We start from the raw sequence: 20,551 nt of genomic DNA, 5'->3' as shown, positions 1-20,551 counted from the left end.
CTGCTTTGTGATGCCTTTCTGAATAGCTTATTCAGCTGGAAAATACAGCGAACAAAGGAGCTGGAAATATTTTGTCAAGTTGGTGATCTCACAGTTCAGAGAGTCAGCTACCAATTATAAAGACTTCTATTGTATAACACAAGAGCTAGTGTATAGAAAACTCCAGATCTTACTCTCTTTCTTTATTGGCTCCTGCATAATTACTTTTTGCCTAAAGGATGGTGTGGATGTGGGGTGTATTCTCGGTAATTAACTACATTTTTCTAATCAACTAAGCTGCTAGAAAAAGGGGGCAGTAATTTTTTTTAGCATTGAATTTGATTTCTGACTTGTGGAGATTAGGACAAAGGGAAACCTTCAGAGATTACTGGTTTTTTTCTGCACTTAGTTGTAAAAACTTATTGTTTCTATGAAGAGTAGGAAGAGGGAGAAGTGCGAGTTGGTGTCAACTCATTTAATTTAGTAGAGATTTAATTTAGGAGAGAATCATAAGGAAACAACTTATGATTTCTAAAGCATTAAGTTAAGCACAGCATATAGTGGTCTCAAAAGCAGATACAGGAACAAGAACCTGGTGAAAGGAGCTGTCATTAGTACAAAACATTTTTCTTGTTATTTCACAATTTGCTTTTATCTGGCCTTGACTCTGAAATTTTGATTCTTAAGTATGTCATTTTTTTCTCCTGCAGGTTGGAAAAGAGACTGTGCAGACAACAGAAGACCAGATCTTGAAAAGGGATATGCCACCAGCATTTATCAAGTAAACTAATTTTATTGTAAATCTTGTATTGTGCATACAGGAAACCTGTTCCAATGTCAGGAACAACCTCTTTGGCAGTAGAGATTTGTCTTGTTACGGGCTGTATATATGAATACATATCTATGGCATTTTTTCCTTTAAAAATAATAACAAACATTAATCATGGTAATAATAGTACTAGCTGTGTGCTCCTGTAGGTTTGCTTAAAGTGTCAGAGACAATGTGGTGTCTCAATATTTTTCTATTTATTTGGTTGATAGGAAAATGTGAATTTGTCAGTACAGGCAGCTGATAGCATAACTGCCCAGAAATCCAAGATATTTGAAGAGCAGTTACTTAGTGCACAGTGTAGTTAGTAGACAGTAAGTCCCCTTACAGAAGACATTCTTAATTCTATGTCTTGGTGTAAAGGAAGCTGATTCCTTCTGTTGCCTTAAGCCTTAAAAATAATACATAACCTCTTGTTGTGGAATTCCGAAGCTACTTATTGCTACCTGACAGATTTCTAGTGAAATAACTTTCCCCTACAATCTACTGCCTATGGGAACCTCTATGCTAGCACTGTCTAGTGTAGACAGAACTACTGAGTATTTTACTGTTACTTCCAAACACCAAACAGGCAGATAGCAAGGAAAGCATTAGGACAACTGGGAAATTAATAAAAGGGAGGAGGAAAGTGATGTCTAAAGAGAGCATTTATTGTAGTCAGTGAATAAGGATTTAGTTTATTGCATTGTAGGTTGACAAAATGAATAACTAAAATAATACTTAGGACCAGGTGATATTAGCACATGAGTTCAAGAATGAAATAGCTGAATTATTGGTGAAGTAGTCTCTCTCTTGAGACCACCAGTATGTCAATCAGTGATGCTGGAGCCTGAGGAACTTTCTGGGGAATTCTGGGGAACGGGAGATGTGTAGATCTGATCTACTTTTGGAATAAATGATTAGAAATTCTGTATTAGAGAGCAGAGACACCTCACCTATATGTAGTGTGCTTTGGGTGAATTGGCAGTGTTTCTGTGGAGGGAAATTCTGCCTTACAAGTCTATTGGTAATGTCTTAGAAATATCACAAAGAGGGGAAAAGGTAGCCCAGGTAATACAGTATACACTGATTTCTAAACTTAGCAGGATCTAGAGGCTTTTAAAAAGGTGAAGTAGCTGCAGGGTAATTAGAAAAAATTCTGTATGAAAAAGAGAAAACTGAAAGTGGAAAAAAAGATTATATGGTTAACCCTGACAATGGTAGGAGGAAATCAGTAGGACTGTGGAGCTCTTGATTGGGATTGTGCTTTTACCGTGTTAATAAATGTTCTGGAGACCAGGCTGATTTGTGAGGCAAGAGTACTTAGAGATGACCCCAAATCTTATGCAGGGCAGAGAGGTTAATTGATGACTCTGGGAAGTTACAGTGCCTTATTAATTGAAGTGACTTGATGTTAAGTGTGGATTAAATTACTTTGCAATATCTGAAATTTTGCACGCTTGGAAGAGCAGCAGGTCTAATGGCAGGTAGAATGATTGAACTGACCATTTCCAATAGTGAGCAAGGTCTTGGAGCTCTTGTACGTTGGTGAGAGCATCCTTACCTGTTCATAATGGTCGAAAAGTAAATAGAACATTATTTCCAACAATCCAAATGTCATGATATATTTTTGTTCCACAGCTTGAATACTGCATGTACTGGTAGTCACAATTTTTTTAAAGATGGTAGTGGGACTGGAAAAAGCTCACAGAAGGACTTTGAGAACAAAGGCATAGAATTACTTTTGTATAAGGCAAAGCTGAGAAGGATGGAACCCTTCAGCCTGGGAAAAGTGACAGAGGAGATTGAGGCCCTGACAATGTCTAAGGAAGTAATACTTGCATGAAGAAGGTATTTTTCTCGTGCAGAACTCGACGGGGGAATTGCTTTAAGCTAGTAGTTTGTAAGCCAGCAGTAGGGAGAGGTACTTTATACAGCCAGTTGTGTACTGTTAAAACTCTTTTTATGTGGGTTTGGAGATTAATAGCTAAGTACTTAGAGAGACCCATTGTGGGTCATCAAATAGGCAAACTGCAGGAAGTCCGAAGAACTGAAAATAGTTGAAGGATGGGAGAGTGCCTAGAGGAAGTATGATAATTGCTTATCCTGTTCTTAACCTTCCTTAGGCTTTTACTTGCAGCTACTACTGGAGACAGGATACTGGGCTAAATGGGCCTTTGATACAATCCACTACAGCATTTATCATGCTGTGTTCCTGGAGTGTGATCTTCTGTGGCTGTAGGGGAGTTTGATTTTTTTGAGGGGAGTGTTTATTTCATGAAATGAGATCAAAGATTTTTTTCTTGATGAATTGTATGCAAATATGCAATTTTGATTATGCTCATTTTCTAGGATGTGTGGAGTTTTTAGTTCATTTTCAGTTTATTGCTCACCTAGACAAGTAAGGGATTAAGGAAAAGAAATTTTAATTGCTATACTGTATTCAGCCTTTGATCAAAATGTAGCAAATTGTGCAAGACTTCAATAATTTCATTACTGTGGAAATGTGACACAAGCACTGCTGAGTGATACCACTTTATGCTCAGTGCAAGAACGTTTTCTGCAGCAATTCATGACTGCATAAAGCTATGATATAATGCAAAGTGGGAACCAGAGCTCTCTGTTGGAGTAATGACACCCACTTGACAGAGTACTTGCTATCCTAGATGCAGTAACCTGAGTTAGGATCATTCAATGGTTTTTATGAATGAGAATCTGTTTCATTTGTGGGTTTTTGTTAATCTGGAGTTTATACCAAAATGAATTAGTACATGTTAGCATTTGTTTTTAAGGAGTATATTGTTATGAATATCTTGGTTGTGAGGACAAATTATAGTCACAGGTGAGCTACAAAGGAAGCCTTATCTTTTACTGCTGTAAAGGACAGAATTTCTATGCAAGAATTGAAACAGATGAGGGTCCTTTTTTGGTTTTGTTTTTCTGAGAAAGAATTTTTATTTCTAAAGCATTAGTTCAGGAATTGGCATTCCTTTCTGAGGGAGTGCTCTGGCAGAATTTCCTGGTGCATGGATGATGGGTGAGAAGCAGTACACATGTGCTAGCACTGCATTCCCTGTTCATATTTCCTCCATTCAGAAAGTCTTGGAGGATAGATCTGTTTATTCTTTTGAAAGACTTGATACTGGTATCGAGGGTTCATAATAAATATATATTATGGTAATCTGTAAAATTTTTCAGCAGGAGTGTGATTGATTGTGCAGCAAAATAACTTGCTGCTGAAAAGCTGTCATGCATCTTTCACTTGCTACTGACATAAACCACATTGGAAGTGTTGACTTAGAGTTTAAAAAATGCTGAGTTCTTTATCTTAATTATCTTAATCATCAGGGAGTTTAAGTAATGCATATAATTAGCTTCAGATGTTTTGCAGTGTCTTCCTGTTACTTGTTAAGCTTCTCTTGTAAAGAAGTGAAGAACTGCAATCTCTAGGTAAAGAATAGACTATTTGTTTACATTCTGAATAAGAATTTCTTTAATTTGCATGCACAAGGTTATTTAACAAATCAAGCAATAATGCTGTTCTATGTTAACATTATTTTGGTAGCCAAGCTGTAGCTGCATTGCTGGTACCTGTATTAACAAATTATTATGAATGTAAAATATTAACTTTTTTCTTTATATTTCTAGAACTGCAAGTAATTGAAACTGTATTGGTTAAACTGGAAAATGACCTCTGGGAAAATTAAGATGTCAATCCTAAAACCTAAAAACTAAAATAATAGTTTAGCATAAGCTATGTTTTTTGCCTTGTGTTTTGTAAGGAATACATTTAACAGTGATGAAGTTGATTGACTACCCAGAGTAGTATGGTTAGAAATATTGTGACCAGTGACTTCCCCACAAAGAATTTGGCTGCTGTTAAGGTAGCTTTATTGTAATCCTGCCTCAAAAATAAATATACTTTTTTAAAATATGTTTTGTTGGGTTTTTCATGTTGCAATATAACAGAGATTAGAAACTTCATCATAGCAATGAACTTCTAAACATGTTTGATTCTTGTGATAGAACAAGTGGTTCATTGCATTTTTAGGGGCTTTGGTTGTTTGTGTTGTTTTGGTTGGTTTTTTTAATGGAAGTAAATGAATTTCTTTTCCTAATCTTTTGCTTCCTAGCATATGTGCTTTGCAGCAGATGAAGTGTGCCTAATTTTCAAATACCACTGTGTTTTCTTGGACATAGCTTACACTCCTGAAGTATTTTAAGTGCTTTGGGAAGTTTATACAAAATAGGCATTGTGCTATTGAAATTCATGTTTGCCTTTAAGAGTTCAACCCTAAAACTGCAAAAGAGAACTTTGAACACTTATAAACACTATTTTCATTAATTATTGTGACTTCTAGTATAATACACATTTATGTTAATTCTTTTCTTATAAAATGAAAAAGCCAGCCTTGAGATAATTATTAGTATTAAGCAGATAACCATGAAATTAAACTGTAGGAAATTAAGTATTTCTGTGCCTATAGCTCTGATCTGCTGAATAGGTGATTTGTTTAATCCCTTTCTTGGCAGAGTTGAAAAGAATAAATGTGAGAAGCAAGCACAGAAATCTAATTTAGTGAAGTCAGTTGACTTTGATAGCACAACTAAGTGCATTGCATAGTAATGAGCAGACCATTTCCACTTTCTGCCTAGAAGTCTTTCTGCATTTTCTTGCTTGGTTAGAAGTCCTTGCCATCTGATATGCTGAGCAGATGTCTCCCAAAAAGATCAGGTTATGATAATGCAGCTGGTCCAATTTGATCTACTCTAGGGAACTATTAGCTGAAAATTTTAGTTTCTGGATAAAAGTGTGTTTTCCTGTAATGGGTGTCTTATTTCTGCTAGTTAAATTTAGATGTAATCATTAAGTTCTAATATTTAAATTAGCAAAGAACATGGGGGGAAATGGGTTAACCCTAACTTTACAAAACTACTTTTATTAAAGTATGAGAAAAGAGCGTGCTTAACTGGTCAGTTGGGCTATGTGACAAGCATGCCAAGTGGTCATGAGAGGTAGCATTGCTGTACTAAGTGTTTTATATTTGTTGGAATCTCATGTTATTGAATGAGCACATGGTCTTCATATGCACAGAGCATTAGTATTACACTAGACTTAAATGGAATGGGAGACAGTGGAGGAAAGTGCAGTAAGTGTAGTCAATAACTACAGTCATGAGTAGCATACCTACCATGAAAGGGAAGTCTGAATTTTTTATTTTCCAAAGATGTCACCATGTAATTACAAGATAATAAAAGCAAAACATGTTCAATCTTCCAATTTTTGATATTTTAAAATTGTGTTAAATGGTTTGATGGAATCTAATTTCAGAGCTCATAATTTTATTATTGTAAATAGCTTTTGTTACTGTAGTTACATACTGTAATATCTTGCAAAAAATTTTTTTTACTTTTATGTCTGGGATTGCAAGCTGCAATTGAACATTGTACTTTACCACTACACTTTGTTGTTATTTAAAAAGCTCTTTCTACGAGTGTTAACATTCTGAAGACCTAGACTACAGCTTCAATGAGCAGAGCACAGTGTATTTTGTAAAACTATGTTATTTTGTCCTGATGTGTAGCTGTCATTTAATATTTATTAAGTGATTGCTGCTTGAATAACAATGCCTATACAAGGCTGATAAAAGTTAAGTTACTTTTATTGTGAACATAAAAGAATGATTGTTTTGTTCCCTCCCTTGCCATGAAGAATGTAAGGTATTTTGCTGGGTTGGGAACTCTCCTTAATGACACTGTAAGGGGTACTTCAAACATTCCCTACATGGGAAGACTGTGACTTCTGAAAAACTGGGTTGTATGGTTGCTGGTGACTTTCTGTTAGAAAAAATACAAGAAATACTCTTGTCTTTTAATGAATGATCAGTTTGCTTGTGGTGCTACAAATGGTGAAGTTAAAAATAAATCCAGCATTTTCTCCAGCTTGTTGTCATACAGACAGAAGCTGATCAGCAAATGTTGTCTGCTGGCTTTCCACAGAGTGGAGAATGCCTGCACCAAACTGGTTCGGGCAGCCCAGATGCTGCAAGCAGATCCTTACTCAGTACCAGCTCGTGACTATCTCATTGATGGATCAAGAGGAATCCTTTCTGGAACATCAGACTTGCTCCTGACATTTGATGAAGCAGAGGTAGGAATGCCAGCATGACTGACATAAGTGCCTGCACAACAGTATTATTAATTGAAATGTTCCTCTAATGAAATTAGCTGAACCAAACTATCAAATAGATTAATGAGGTTTTGACCATTTTAGCTTGATTGGAAGCATATTTTGCATTCCCTTCTGTCAGAAGGAGCTTAAGGCCTGTTGCTCTGTTTTGTTAGGAACATTTTTGCATGACATTGTTTAGATGTTGCCTGTGATTGTTGCTCAAAAAGGCCAGATGTTGTCAACTGTCTGATATCTTACTGATGCTTTTCTTTTTTTTACCTTACCCATTACTGATCATCGTAATTTCTTATGCCTTCTTTGAAAAGCCCTAGGCCACTTTCTAGCATGTCTGGCTCATTAGGTCTGGCAATTTAATTGGCCTTGGGGCATGGGAGATTATATAGATTTGGACTGTCTGGCTAGTCAGGCAGAAGATGTATTCTGATAAATCTAACAGTTGCTACATTTTGGCTGCTGCACAAGCCAAAAACTGACTCAGAAGTGCTGTTTGTACATCCTCATATGTACAAAAAATGCCATAATTGCAAGGAAATGTAAATCTCATTTTGGTTTGGTTTTTTTCGAGTCTTTCTCATTTCTGAATAAGAAAGATCATGCTACAATGAAGAAATAAAGCTAGTGCTGTTAGAAATGCTGATGTCAATCCTAATTCTGCAGCAATTTATTAAGCTATGGAATTGTGTTGCTCTTCTTGCTGTTCTGAGTAGTCTAACATCTCTCATGGCACTGTTAGCATGTTGTTTCCTGAAATGGTTTTTAACAGAAGTGTTATGGGACTTTCAAGGAAGTTAATAGGTTTTAATCTCTCTTTCTAGTGATTAGGAAATTGACTTTTGTGAAGTTAATGCTTTGTGGGACTCACCTGACAACTCCTCATTTAGGAAAAGAAAGCCATTAGTCAGGAATGGTTGACTTTTCCCAAGTACTGAAGTTGGCATGTGTCTGTCCTATGTTTCACTATTAAGTAAAATTGGGACAAACTGAAATGAGTTTCAGAGGAAGCTTTGTTTTTTTTCTAGGTGCTGAACACTGCATGTGGTTGATACAAATTAAATGTTAATTAACTTGTTCTTCCATAAGGATTTTATGTAGTGATGTCAGAAGTAATATGGTTCAGAGGTTAGAAGATTTACTGACTGAGAACTGTTTTGGAATCAAATGTGAACTGAAAAAAAGTTAAGCTGAGGCAGAGGTCCAGAGGTAAATGAAGTACAGCCTTCACAGATTTTTCTGGAAAGTTTAAGCTGTTGGATCTATCTTCCCTGCTGGAATGCTGGGTAATATTTTATCCATATGTAAAGCTGTATGGTGAATGATACTTCCTCTGAAAGCTTGAAGTATGCTTTCTATGTAGTTTTGCTTTGTGATTTAAGTTAAACATTTTATTGATGAAATTGCAATGGAAAACTTCAAGCATGACAGCATACATAGATGAAGTTCTTTCTAACCTATTTTCTCAATGCTGTCCTTCATTTATCATACAAAGTGAAAACATTGGAAGTAGGATTTTGCATTTCTTAGTAGTGGAAAGCTGATTAAATATTGGCTTGCCACTACAGCACTTGACTAATGGCATTTGGGTAACTTATTCAGGATCTCAGACCTTGATAATTGCCCATTTGTCATGTTAGCAAATGCTATAACTAAACTCTTCTAATAAGAGGTTTGCATTTCTAATTCAAGTGTTACTTAGCTTTACCTAAGAAATAATGGAATGTTCCTCTCTTAGGTCCGTAAAATTATCCGTGTCTGCAAAGGAATATTGGAATATCTGACTGTGGCAGAAGTGGTAGAGACAATGGAGGATCTGGTGACTTACACGAAGAATTTAGGGCCAGGTTTGATTTGCTCCCATCTTTCATAAATATACTAAGTATAGTCTTTTCCACTACTTTTTTTCCCTCTAGCACCTTCCTCACCCAAGTTTTGAATACTGGGACAATGATAAAGCAGTTGCTTTGGAGGTTTCTATTGGAAAGAGTCTGTTTCAGAGTCTCTCTTAAGAATGCAGAATATGTTGGTAAATGATATATGCATATGGGTGATGTATTTTTCCTATACTGTGAAGGAAGTAAGTATGCATTAGTAAGGATAAAACATAAAAAATGAAAAAGCTGTGTCACTGAGCACTCCCAGATATAAAATCCATTAAGCTGATAAAAAGTCTGCGCTGGCTGAGATAGTTAGGCCCAGTAGGAATTTCTTGGAATAGGATAAGCTACATGCCATATATTAACTTCTTAATGAGGTTGCAGAAATAGCTGTCTTAAATATAATACAAAGCCCAGCTGTTATGGAAATTCTATGTTTGCTATTTGATGCTCCTTCACTATTTGTTACTCTACTGTGCTAACTCACTTTCAGTGGTGGAAGTGATTGTAAGTGAGGAGCTGCTTTCTCTATCTCTTTATTGCTCTAAAAGAAACCTACCATTAATCTATGTCATTTGCTATTTCAAATGCTTTAGCTTCAGCATGAAATAGCTAAGGTATTTAACAAAAGCATTGTGTAAAATCAAGATGTGGTGGTGTAGTAAGATGTTGGAATTAAAATTACACTGAACTAAAGAATGCTTATATAAAACCAGCAGGAATCTAGTTAGTACTCTATATTTATAAATACATGTGTAATGTGGCTAGGTGATAAATGAAATTACTAAATTGTCATGGCACAGAGCATGTTTGTAGATTATCCTGTTTTTATTTAACACTTGTATACTTGACCTTGTGTCTAGATGTGGAAAAATTTCTAAGTTCCATGTGGAGGTATAGTGTTCTCTAAATTTTATTTCCCATCAGAAATTACCTTCAATTGAATAGTTTTTGCCTCATTTTGAAGAGGCAAAGATTAAAACAGAAGAACAATCTTCTCTTTCCCTGAAACTTTTTCTTTGACTTGGTATATACACTTTTAGTTTCTCTATGGTTATTGTCTTACATAGCTTTAAAATGAAAGTTCTTCCTAACTTCAGTTTGTGCTTTTGGGCTCAGTTACAAGCATTTGGATCTTTTCACTGAACCTCAGACATAATTTGCTGTTACATATGTATGACAGAGGTCTTGGGTGTCTTAGTTTCTTAGAGGGAGATGTAGGCTTGTTACCTTCATTGCAAATCATCTTCTTTAAACTCATGATATTCTGAATAAATAGTGAGCCTTGTGCCTCTGGAATGCTGTAGAAGCTCTGGCTTTGCCTGAGCTGGTTGATGCTCAACATCTGCAGCCCATGCACACAAAACATAATGCCCATAGTCCTTGTGTCTTGTGGTTACATTAATGGGCATCTGAACTTATCCTTTCATGTGAGTGCTATATAAATAGGAGTATGAGCAGGTACACTTAAAGTCAAGGAAGTGCTTATAGGTTTTGTACTGGAAGTAGAGAGAGGAACATGATTACCTGTTAAGGCTTTTGTCATTTAAAAGGAAATGTGGTTCTGCACAGCTTGCCTCTCTGTGCTGTCAGTGTGAGGATCCTACTACTCTTCAGTGATGTCAAGAAAGCAGTGTTGAAATGCCTAAGATGCTAACCAGCAGAAAGGTAATTCAGCCAAAGAATATACAGCTTCCTTCCAGTTTTATACCCTGGAGGAGAAAGAGTAGGACCACAACACCATCAGTTTAAATAATCTTAAGTTTTTATGAGGCTGTCTCTGAAGTTTCCACATGCACTGTGTGGTAAACCTCTCAGGTCTTAGCTATTGAAAATAGATTTGCTCTAGAATAAATGTAATTCTTTTCAGGCTTCTAGGGTACTGAAATATTTCTAGCAAATATGAAGTGTAAATAAATACAGTTCTTGACCTCTGGTAGAACTTCAAGCAAACAAACAAAATCCTGATGTTTTTGTCCTTCGCTTAAGGCATCAAATCCTAACAGAAAAGATTACACCCTCCCCCTCCCTTAAATCCTCCTCCCCTCTCCTCCTCCCTTAAATCAGCTTCCAGTGTTCATTAAGTGACTTCATGTCCTAAAACAGTAATTTTAAGTATTTTCCTGTTTTATTAATAAGATTCTAAAGAGAGAATTTTGAGTAGTCCTTTCTACTTTACATAGTGACTAGGTTTTGAATAGGTGATTTCTCTGAAGTATCTGGATTGTGTTAACAGCTGGTAATACAAAAGGTTTAAACTTCAATATAGTTTTCATCAATCATTATGCCTTATTCTTGTTTAGCAACCTCAAGTGTTTCAATGTTCCATTACTTTAATCTTTAGGAATGACAAAGATGGCCAAAATGATTGACGAGAGACAACAGGAATTAACTCATCAGGAACATAGGGTTATGCTGGTGAACTCCATGAATACAGTGAAGGAGCTATTGCCAGTACTTATTTCAGGTATTTTTTTTGCTTTGTTTTTTAATACCATTCTGAATTACTGTTTTGAACTGCAGTTCTGATGTCTTATGTTTATTAAAAATAACCTTGACATTTGTAATCAATTGCAAGTTACTGTGCTTCTTGCATTAAAACTACAATCTCTTTGAGATAAAATGGTCCATGCAAAAGAAAATGTTACATATAAGTACAGTAGAAGGTCAAATTAACCACAGATTTGTTTTGCATATACCTTTTTCTAATCTCTGGTATTTTCACAGCTATGAAGATTTTTGTAACCACAAAAAACTCTAAAAGCCAGGGAATAGAAGAGGCCTTGAAAAATCGCAATTTCACAGTAGAGAAAATGAGTGCTGAGATAAATGAAATAATTCGTGTTTTGCAACTCACTTCGTGGGATGAAGATGCCTGGGCAAGCAAGGTATTTTCATAGCTGCATTTGTATGTAGAAGCCTAGTTTTTGTCTACTGTGTTTTACCCTTTTAAACTTGTGCTTTTGAGACCACTGAAATATGTATGTGTGCATCAGTTTTGTAACAGTAGGTAATCTCATCATATAATCTCTTCAAGGTCAAATATCTTCAGAGATAAATATATTCATGTAACTTTCAAAATGAGCTTTCTCTCAATAAGCAAAGTTCAACTAGTGTGGCATTTGAAGGTAGTTCAGTGGTTTAGTGCAACTCAGTGGTCCAACAGAAGACAGCTTTATTCATGCTTTAGTTTCAGTATCGTTAGAAAGTCCTGGAAAATTGTGTATTCCACTCAGAGAAGGATATTTTCTCTATGTATAACTACCCTACATAATCATTTTTGACATAGGGAATTAGGTATAAAAGTTACCATTCTGTACATTCAACTGGTCTCATAGCTAGGCATTCATAAGTGAGATTGAGACTTTCCTTCTAGGTCCTGCTAGAAAAAATAGGCTACTGTTGTATTCCTTATGCAAAAGGCTTAAAATTGAGAAATTTTAGTTAGTTTGGAGAATTCCTCTTTAAACACCTGCCCCTTTTCTCCCTGCCCCATTTTTATTCTGGGCGTGAGAGTAAATTTCAGGTGTTTGTCTTGTCTCAAAGAAAGCTGTTAGATTGAAGAGGCTTTCTGGGTAAGTCTGATGCCTGTGAAGCTGCATTATGGTCAGGATTGGTTCCTTACAACTCAGTGCTCAGCTGCAACCACTTACCTGGAGCCAAGTGCTGCTCTGAAGTAATGCTGAAGCTACTGAAGTGTCTAGAAGACTGTAAAGCAGGTCTGGCAGACAGAATCACAAGTGTTGTGGGCTTACAAATAAATGCAGCTGCATAACTGAAATTCCTGCCAAGTTCTTTTGAGTACTTGGAAGTAAATTACTGAAGGTATTTTTTAAAGCATTTATGCTATGGGCAACAATATGAGCTTTAATGTAATAAAAAACTTACTGAGACCTGAAGCCAGACTGGTTAGTAAACAAACGCTAGCAGGAAATCTAACATTGGTGTAACCAAGACATAAAATCACTTTGGCCTATGTTGTTTGGCACTTGACCCTTAGTTTGCCTCTTGAAGTATTTTGTCACTGTCACTTCCTTATTATAACTACTGTATGCATCTCTGTTTTTGTTGTCCTGTTTCTTACCCTTTTCTCACCTTTAGAAGGTAAGCTTTCTTCCACACCCTCCACCTCTACCTTGTACTAAACCCAAAAAAAGCATGTCTGTGGGATTTTTTTGCTGTGTGCAGACTGTGTGCTGTGCAACTTCTGTGTGCCAGCTGTGACACTGGCATTTATACTTATGGATGTACACACAGTTTAAAAGAAAATAATAATAGCTCTGTCTAGCTGTGTGTAGCATTGGCTGTCACTGAGAATGGTAATTGCAAGCTGATCTGCATTAAGACTCCCTCTGAATCTGATTAGAGTTAGGGCAAGATTTTACAGCACATTCTTGCTGAATGCTTTTATGTTAATTTATGAGTCTCTGTAGTGACAAATAAAGGGTCCAGTCATGCAGGAATGAGCTTTCTGCATGGCCAGAAAGCTTTATTAAGTCAGGAATTTTGTCTGTTCCATAGTGGCCATTCCATAGTTTTACCCATAGCCTTCCTTCAGTTCATATAGTTCATGTTCTTTAGGTCTGTGCTTAAAACTGTAGTCTTGTATGGGTACTTCATCAATTCAGTTTTATTTTTGGATTTAAACTTAACTGTATTTAATGAAATGTGAATACAGTTTTATTTTACCCAGCAAATTTGGAAATTTTTGTGGTAAAGAAAAATGTCTATTGCTAAGAGTGGTGTTATGGGTTATGTTTTGTGATTAGGAAATTCTTATTCATATAGCTGGTAAGGCAGATTATTAAAGGATTTAATTAAGAAAACAGTTGGTATATTAGCAGCATTTCCTAATGGAAAATATTGGTTGTTATGCTTAATGCATACATATGTTCTGTGGATTAGTATAATTAAAGTATCATTCTATTCTGAACTGAGAAATTTTTAATTGTATTTTCTTTTTGAACTAAGGCTGATGATTTGGAACTGTAGCACTGGGCATTAATCCAGTGATGACAAAGTATTTGAACTGAAAAATGCAGTGGGATGAAGAAACAGAAATTTGTTTGCTAATAGCCACCTATTACAGACCTTATTCTGTATTTGCACACATATCTAACAATTTACTTGTTTTGCTGGGAGGGAGATGGAGCTATTTAGCTGTAGCTGAGGTCACTGTTGCATGCATTTTGTGCCTGGTGGTCAAAAGGAGTATTTCCCCCATGCTTTTCTTGAATAAAGTAAGGTGTTTGGAGGTGCCCAGCCTTGAATTTTTATGTGTGTAGTACATGCTATTGCTGATATTATTGGACTTTATTTTATGTTTATTATTTGTCTTGAGTTATTTCTTCCTTGAGTTATTACAGTCTCTCTAGAGAATGAACAAAGTATGGAGCCAAAGTTGTAGGTTTTGTAGGAGTTGTTGCTGCAGGTCAACTACTCTGTTGATCTTCCTGGACTTTGCACTTTACTATTACTGGATTGCAATAATCTCTGTTTACACTGAATTTTAAAAATAGTATAGTGGTTTAGAATTGAAATACTATTCTTGGACAAAATCTTGGGGAAAAGAATTGTATCTATTTTTTCATTCATAGCTTTTAAGTTTTTTCTTTGAATTTTTTCATTTTACAGAGAATTTTTATTTTGTATATCATTAGTGTTTGTTTTAAAGTGAATTTGAAGAAGTACTCAATTCAAACATCTTTCATTTCTATGGAATTGGAGGGTATTAACAGTTATAAGATTGAACCCTGAATGGTGACTAAGCTATCTATCTTGCCAGAACACTGGCTTTGTCTATTTCCTCCAGCATTGCCTTCTTTGGTCATGAAATGCAGATATCCTTAGACTACACCACTTTATTGAGTCAGAGGTTGTGTTTTACATTCAGCAAGGAGTTGTGTAGGATTTATTTTGCTCTTTTGCATAGCAGAGCCAACACTACCTGCTCCCTGAATAAACTCAAAATTCTTGGTAGTGGCAGAAATGATGCATAGCAGTGTCTTAAATAATATTTGCTTTGAATTGATTTGGAAAAAATCCAGCTTGCTCTTTTCTCTTCAGACAGTATTGCCCTAGTTGTTTAACTTGATTAACTGAAATTGTTTATCTCTTCTGAAAATATAATAGTGCTGAATTTTAAAATGAAATTCCTTTTGGCAACAGGGGATCTGTTGGCAGGAAGAGGAGGGAAAGAAACAATTTGTGCTGATAAAACTGTACAAAATTTTTATGCAGAAGAGCAGTAGGATTTAAGAAAAATAATGCTTGCAACTGATATTCTGTTAGAAAATCCTAAAGACTTAAATTTTAAACATGTTTAGCTGTTTAGGGTTTAAGCAGCTGTTTAAACAGCTACAGGAATCAGGACTATCAAGATGCTTTTAAGCAGTGAGACCTTGAGTAAGTTGCTGTATTTTTCTAGATTGAGTGTTTCTGCTTTTGTCTTCCTTCTGCTTACTTAAAAGCCTGAATTGGTAAGTCCAGACCTTTGAGAGTGGCTACACCTTTGTTGCTTGCCAAGTGTCAGACACCAGACAGCTCTGGAGACACAAAAGTGCTGTACCAACAAACCTAGTTAAGGATGCATTCTAGTTCATTGCATTACTCAGCTCACTGCAATGAAAGCTCCTTTTCAGGCTATAGCTGAGAGAGATTCCTTGGGCTGTGTAGATGGGAAATTGATGCTTTAAGAGCAGTTGTCTTGAAACACTTCAACTCCTATGCTAGGATTTGACCAGATTTTTTTCAATAGGAAAAGGGGACAATATTTTGCCAATATGAGTGCAGAGGAACACAGGATAGCAAGACTCAGCCTGGAGGGCAATCCAGTTATGGAACTTCATATGACAGGGCAGATGGATCCTGCTGCTGCTGGGGCAGTGCTGGCAGTTAAAAAATCATGAGTGCAAAAGCTGGAACACCCATGATTTTTTCCTCAGATATTAGACTTTAGATTCAGAGGCTTCTATATAGTTCTGCTGAAACTGCAACTCTGCAGGCAGCTGAGACAACACAAAAGCCTGTGATAGTAAAAGGGAGGGGTAAGGCAGTGTTTCCCAACACTCCTTTTCTCCACCCACTCCTATCCATCTCATTGACACAATAAGAACATCTGTTGCCTTTTAAAAAGTTCAGTCAGTTCCTTGTTTCAAATTACTTTTGGGTAGGCAGCCCTGGCCTAGACCATTCATTTGAAACTAAAGTGGCTTCAGCCCGATATAAACAGCAGAAAACAGTAACACCTACCTTCATAGCTGCTAAGATTTATATATATATTTGAATATTCATCGAATATTTGCTTGTCTCTTATCGTAACTGAATGTGCAATTCTTGAGCTACAGAGGACTTTTAAAATAATGTGCCCATCTCCCACCACTAGCTGCATATCCTACCTTTTGGAAGTTTTTTTGAAACAGGTCCTGACTAAATTTGGAGACCCAGTTTCTAGATTTGAAACCCAGTCATGCAGGTGAAAATAATTCTGCTTTTGGTTTTGTCTCTCAGGCTGTGTTCTGAGAGGATTTAAACATATTCAGCTGCATCACGTGACATTTTAGAAATTGACTGCTGAATTATATTATAGCACCTTATGGATAGCTGACAGACCAACATGCCTGAATAAAAATGCCAGAGTATTCAGTGTTGTGTTTTTAAAACTAAGCATGCAGAATGAACAACTCCACAAAACCATGGCATTTCTTTAGTATTGTCAGGATAGCATGTGCTATAGCAGGATACTGATGGTAGTAGGCTCCTCTTCAAAAGCATTGGACAATAGGCAGTCTGATTCAGATGCTACATGAGAGCCAGGCTTCTTTTTGTCATCTCTGTACCAATCATGGGATCTTAAATGCATTTAAAATGGTACATGTAGTAAAAAAACTGCTTTGGCTTTTCCTCAACATCTTACTTAGGTACTTGTTACTGTTTTCACTGTCCTTCCATTTATGTAAGATGGAAAACTTGTGGCCTCTAGTGGAGGGATGGCACATGAACAATGTACAGACTGTAGAGAAATCAGAACTGGGAAGTTTTTTCACCTGCAACCAGTCGTTGGATAGTAGTGGCATACTAGTGAAAGAAACAGCTTCTATGATGCTTCTGGCAGAGGAGTTCAGAGTCCTAAACAATCACATGTAAATACATGTGTTTATCTCCAAAGACATTCAGCTCCATACCTGACTTTCAGAAATTAGCTGGCAGTGTTGTTTTTCTGTAAACAGTGACTGTTTGACTTTAAGCAGCAGAGCAGGTGAGAAATGCAGATGTGCAGCCTCTTATGCTGAAGTAATAAAATTCACTGGCCCATTTCCAGATATGGCTATTCCAATTACATCACAACTCTTCTACATGCCCTGATGTAAAATGGAACTAACTCCAAGATGTGTGCTTATTAGAGCTCCAACTTTAGAAATGAAAGCACTAGTAAATAAAGAAATAGAAAACCACTAAAATTGCATGCATAAATTTTTGCATTTGAGTGAAATGAAAATGTCTGTTCTAACTGGAAAGAAGCAATTATGACCCGCTAGTTTGAAAATGGATTTTGAGCTGCTTATATGAATGTGTTTTTATAAGTAGACTCTGCTTTATAGAACCTTTGTCAGCTGTGGTTGTGTTGATTACTTGTACTTTGATTTTTTTTCTTTTATAATCATTTTGCTGGTTTCTCTTTTGTAAAGGACACTGAAGCCATGAAGAGAGCCTTAGCCTTAATAGATTCAAAGATGAATCAGGCAAAAGGTTGGCTGAGAGATCCAAATGCACCTCCAGGTAATATTTAAACACAAACAACAGCATAAAGTATTTTGATTTCTGAAGGCCTTATAATTTCTGTTGTTTAAGACAAAATGTCTTCAAGCATTACAAACCCTTCCATAGTGGATCATTGTGAAGGAGCCTGTTTTCACTCCTTTTATATACTGGGAATTAAACAAGATGTGTCTCATGGCCTGGAAGCTTTGCTGCTTCTCAGTGGTCTAAAAGATGTATTCTATGGAGCATGCATGTTCTTAATTTGCATTCCTGGAGTAAACCCTAAAACTTATGAATTGATTAGTACTTGACTGTAGCCATGGCTAATATTTAAAATCTCTTCTTTTGTATTTTCAAATTTTTATAAATTGAGATTTCCCTAACAGCATCTCTTAAAGTTTTTCTTTTAGTCTTGACATAAAATTCTTGGTGTGAAAATCTGCCATAAATATACTTAATTGCAATCACCTTTACTTATATAAGGGATTTGTTTACTGTTGTATGTGTCTTTAAAGTAAATGAAACTCAATAGAGGCCTGTTCCATATGAATGTTGAAAGACCTTATCAGATGGACTTCCTCTGAAATCAAAGCCAAACTAACATAGTTGTAAAAGCTGGATGTGAATTGTAGTTTTTTGGTGTCTATCTCTGTTTTTGCTGAATTTACTTTCATGCCTGAACCTAATGTAGCTCACATAACATGATGCTTTCAGTAGTTTTCTCACAGAATGTCTGGTTTGTTGCACTGACACTGTGTCTCAGGGGATGCTGGTGAACAGGCCATAAGGCAGATCCTTGATGAAGCTGGCAAAGCAGGAGAGCTGTGTGCAGGCAAAGAGCGCAGAGAGATCCTGGGCACCTGCAAAACCCTGGGGCAAATGACTGACCAGCTGGCTGACCTGCGGGCTAGGTAAAGCTCTCACGTGGCAGGGACACTTCACAAATGCTATGACAAAGTTTCTTCTGCAGTTGCCACTTCCTAACCTGTAGAAAAGCAGGCCAGAACTGTATTTTACCTTTTTTTCTTCAATCTCTTCTTTTCTGATAAGAATACTATATTTTAGTAAGAGAAATGTTAATTATATAATATGATGATCAGAACTGCTCAAGTAGATAATTCTGAGTTTGCTTGCTGTCTAACACATAACCTTCCTCCAATATGAGGCAGAAAGGAAGTTTTAAACTCTCCTGTTAAGTCTGTCTTCCAATGAGGATATACCATGATTGCTGTAAGATACATAGATATTCTACTTCTCAAGTGTTTTCTGGGATGTTAGATTACATGTAGTGGTTGTTGTTTGCCCTTCATTGGTAAATTCTGCTGAACTTTGTGTGTGACATAAATGAGGCAGCTGACATTTTATTTTCATATTTATTTTTTTAATTGGCTTGCTGTCCTCACTTAGATGTGGCAAGACTTTAACTCCTGCAGATTATGACTCTCTGCAACAGTCTGTAAATGAGAAGAGGCCTTGTCCAGGGTAGTTTAATGGAACTCTATCCTTAAATGGCTTTAGTTTTTGACACTTAAAAAATGTTTCTTCTGAGGATGCTAAATGTCACATTCTGGAATAGGGAAAATATGCTCTTAGTTTCTGTCTCTTCTTTTGTTCTTTGCTTGTTTTTTGTTTCCTTAAGGAAGAAACAAAATCTGATTAAATACTCTATCTATTGCAATAATTGCTGGGAATACTCACAAACAGGTTCTGTTCCCTTTTCACTAGAAAATAGCTTTTGTCAGTGCTGAGCTGAATCTGTGGTGCTGTTTTTGTCTCGGGCAGAGGGCAGGGTGCTACACCCATGGCCATGCAGAAAGCCCAGCAGGTGTCCCAGGGGCTGGACTTGCTCACTGCCAAAGTGGAGAATGCAGCCCGCAAGCTGGAGGCCATGACCAACTCCAAGCAGGCAATTGCTAAGAAGATTGATGCTGCTCAGGTACCACTAGTGATTGACAGATGCTTCACAATGTGATTACATTGCTGCTGTTAGAGCTGGGATACTGAACTGCTGTAGCTGTTTCCAAATAAAACATGGATACTTGATAAAAAGAATGAAGAGGGGATACATGCTTTAACAAAGAAAAATCTTAAATTCACTGATTTACAGCATATGGGGAGTTTTGCTTCAATTGATGATCTTTTTTAATAACTTACTTTGCATTGCTAAAGATTTTAAGGTTATTAAAGTAAAATAATGGAACACCTTGAATTTGCATAAAACTAATCATTAAAGAAAAGAATAGAAAAGTTTCAGATTGAACAGACTTACTTGTGGATAAAACCAGAGCCCTTTCTTGATGTATATTCTGTTGAATGAAGTTTTGAAAGCTGTGTTGGTATTTCTTGCTCTATGAAAGCATATATAGAATAAACATTTCTTTTTGTCTTCACTTGTACACAATTTCTTTCTGTTAAGAATTGGCTTGCAGATCCTAATGGGGCAGTGAAGGAGAAGAGCATATTCGGGGAATTATGAATGAAGCAAGGAAAGTTGCAGAGCTGTGTGAGGAGCCTAAAGAAAGAGATGATATCCTTCGTTCCTTGGGGGAGATCTCTGCTTTGACAGCCAAGCTGTCAGATCTGCGACGACAGTAAGTATTTGTTTTATCTCCATTCATTTATTTGAATGACTTTCATGTGCAGTTCACAATGCTGAGTAAGATCAGAATATTGATGATTAAAATAAACCCTTTTTAGTTGTAGCTTTTGTCTCAAAGCCTAGCTGCACTAGCTTCCTTAAAAAAAAGGTAACCAGAGATGTATTGCATAAAAGTATTTTCTTTCTACACCTATGGAATATTTGAGAAGGAAACTGAAGCTGAAAGTGAGCTTGTTGGTACTGTTGAAACAACAAGGTAATGAGAATTATAAGTTTGTTTATGCAGATGGATGTCATCACTGGGTTTTGCTAAGGAGTTTACTAGATATAAAAGTGGAATA

The 20,551-nt window shown here is 36.4% G+C and overlaps 1 protein-coding gene across 1 annotated transcript in view; it reads left to right on the top strand.

The window, feature by feature from the left end:
* VCL (vinculin) overlaps positions 1 to 20,551 on the top strand; it is a 58,251-nt gene that overhangs the window by 20,676 nt on the left and 17,024 nt on the right. The window contains 10 exon segments of the mRNA XM_079313189.1: positions 690 to 760; positions 6,788 to 6,938; positions 8,710 to 8,818; positions 11,196 to 11,318; positions 11,579 to 11,739; positions 17,539 to 17,629; positions 18,375 to 18,522; positions 19,394 to 19,547; positions 20,028 to 20,052; positions 20,055 to 20,202. Of these exon segments, the coding sequence (XP_079169315.1) occupies positions 690 to 760; positions 6,788 to 6,938; positions 8,710 to 8,818; positions 11,196 to 11,318; positions 11,579 to 11,739; positions 17,539 to 17,629; positions 18,375 to 18,522; positions 19,394 to 19,547; positions 20,028 to 20,052; positions 20,055 to 20,202 (1,181 nt within the window).

The sequence above is a fragment of the Erithacus rubecula genome (genome assembly GCF_903797595.1).
Source record: "Erithacus rubecula genome assembly, chromosome: 9".
Classification (NCBI taxonomy): domain Eukaryota; kingdom Metazoa; phylum Chordata; class Aves; order Passeriformes; family Muscicapidae; genus Erithacus; species Erithacus rubecula.
Note: the sequence above shows the minus strand (reverse complement) of the source record. Positions and strands in the feature narration are given on the sequence as shown.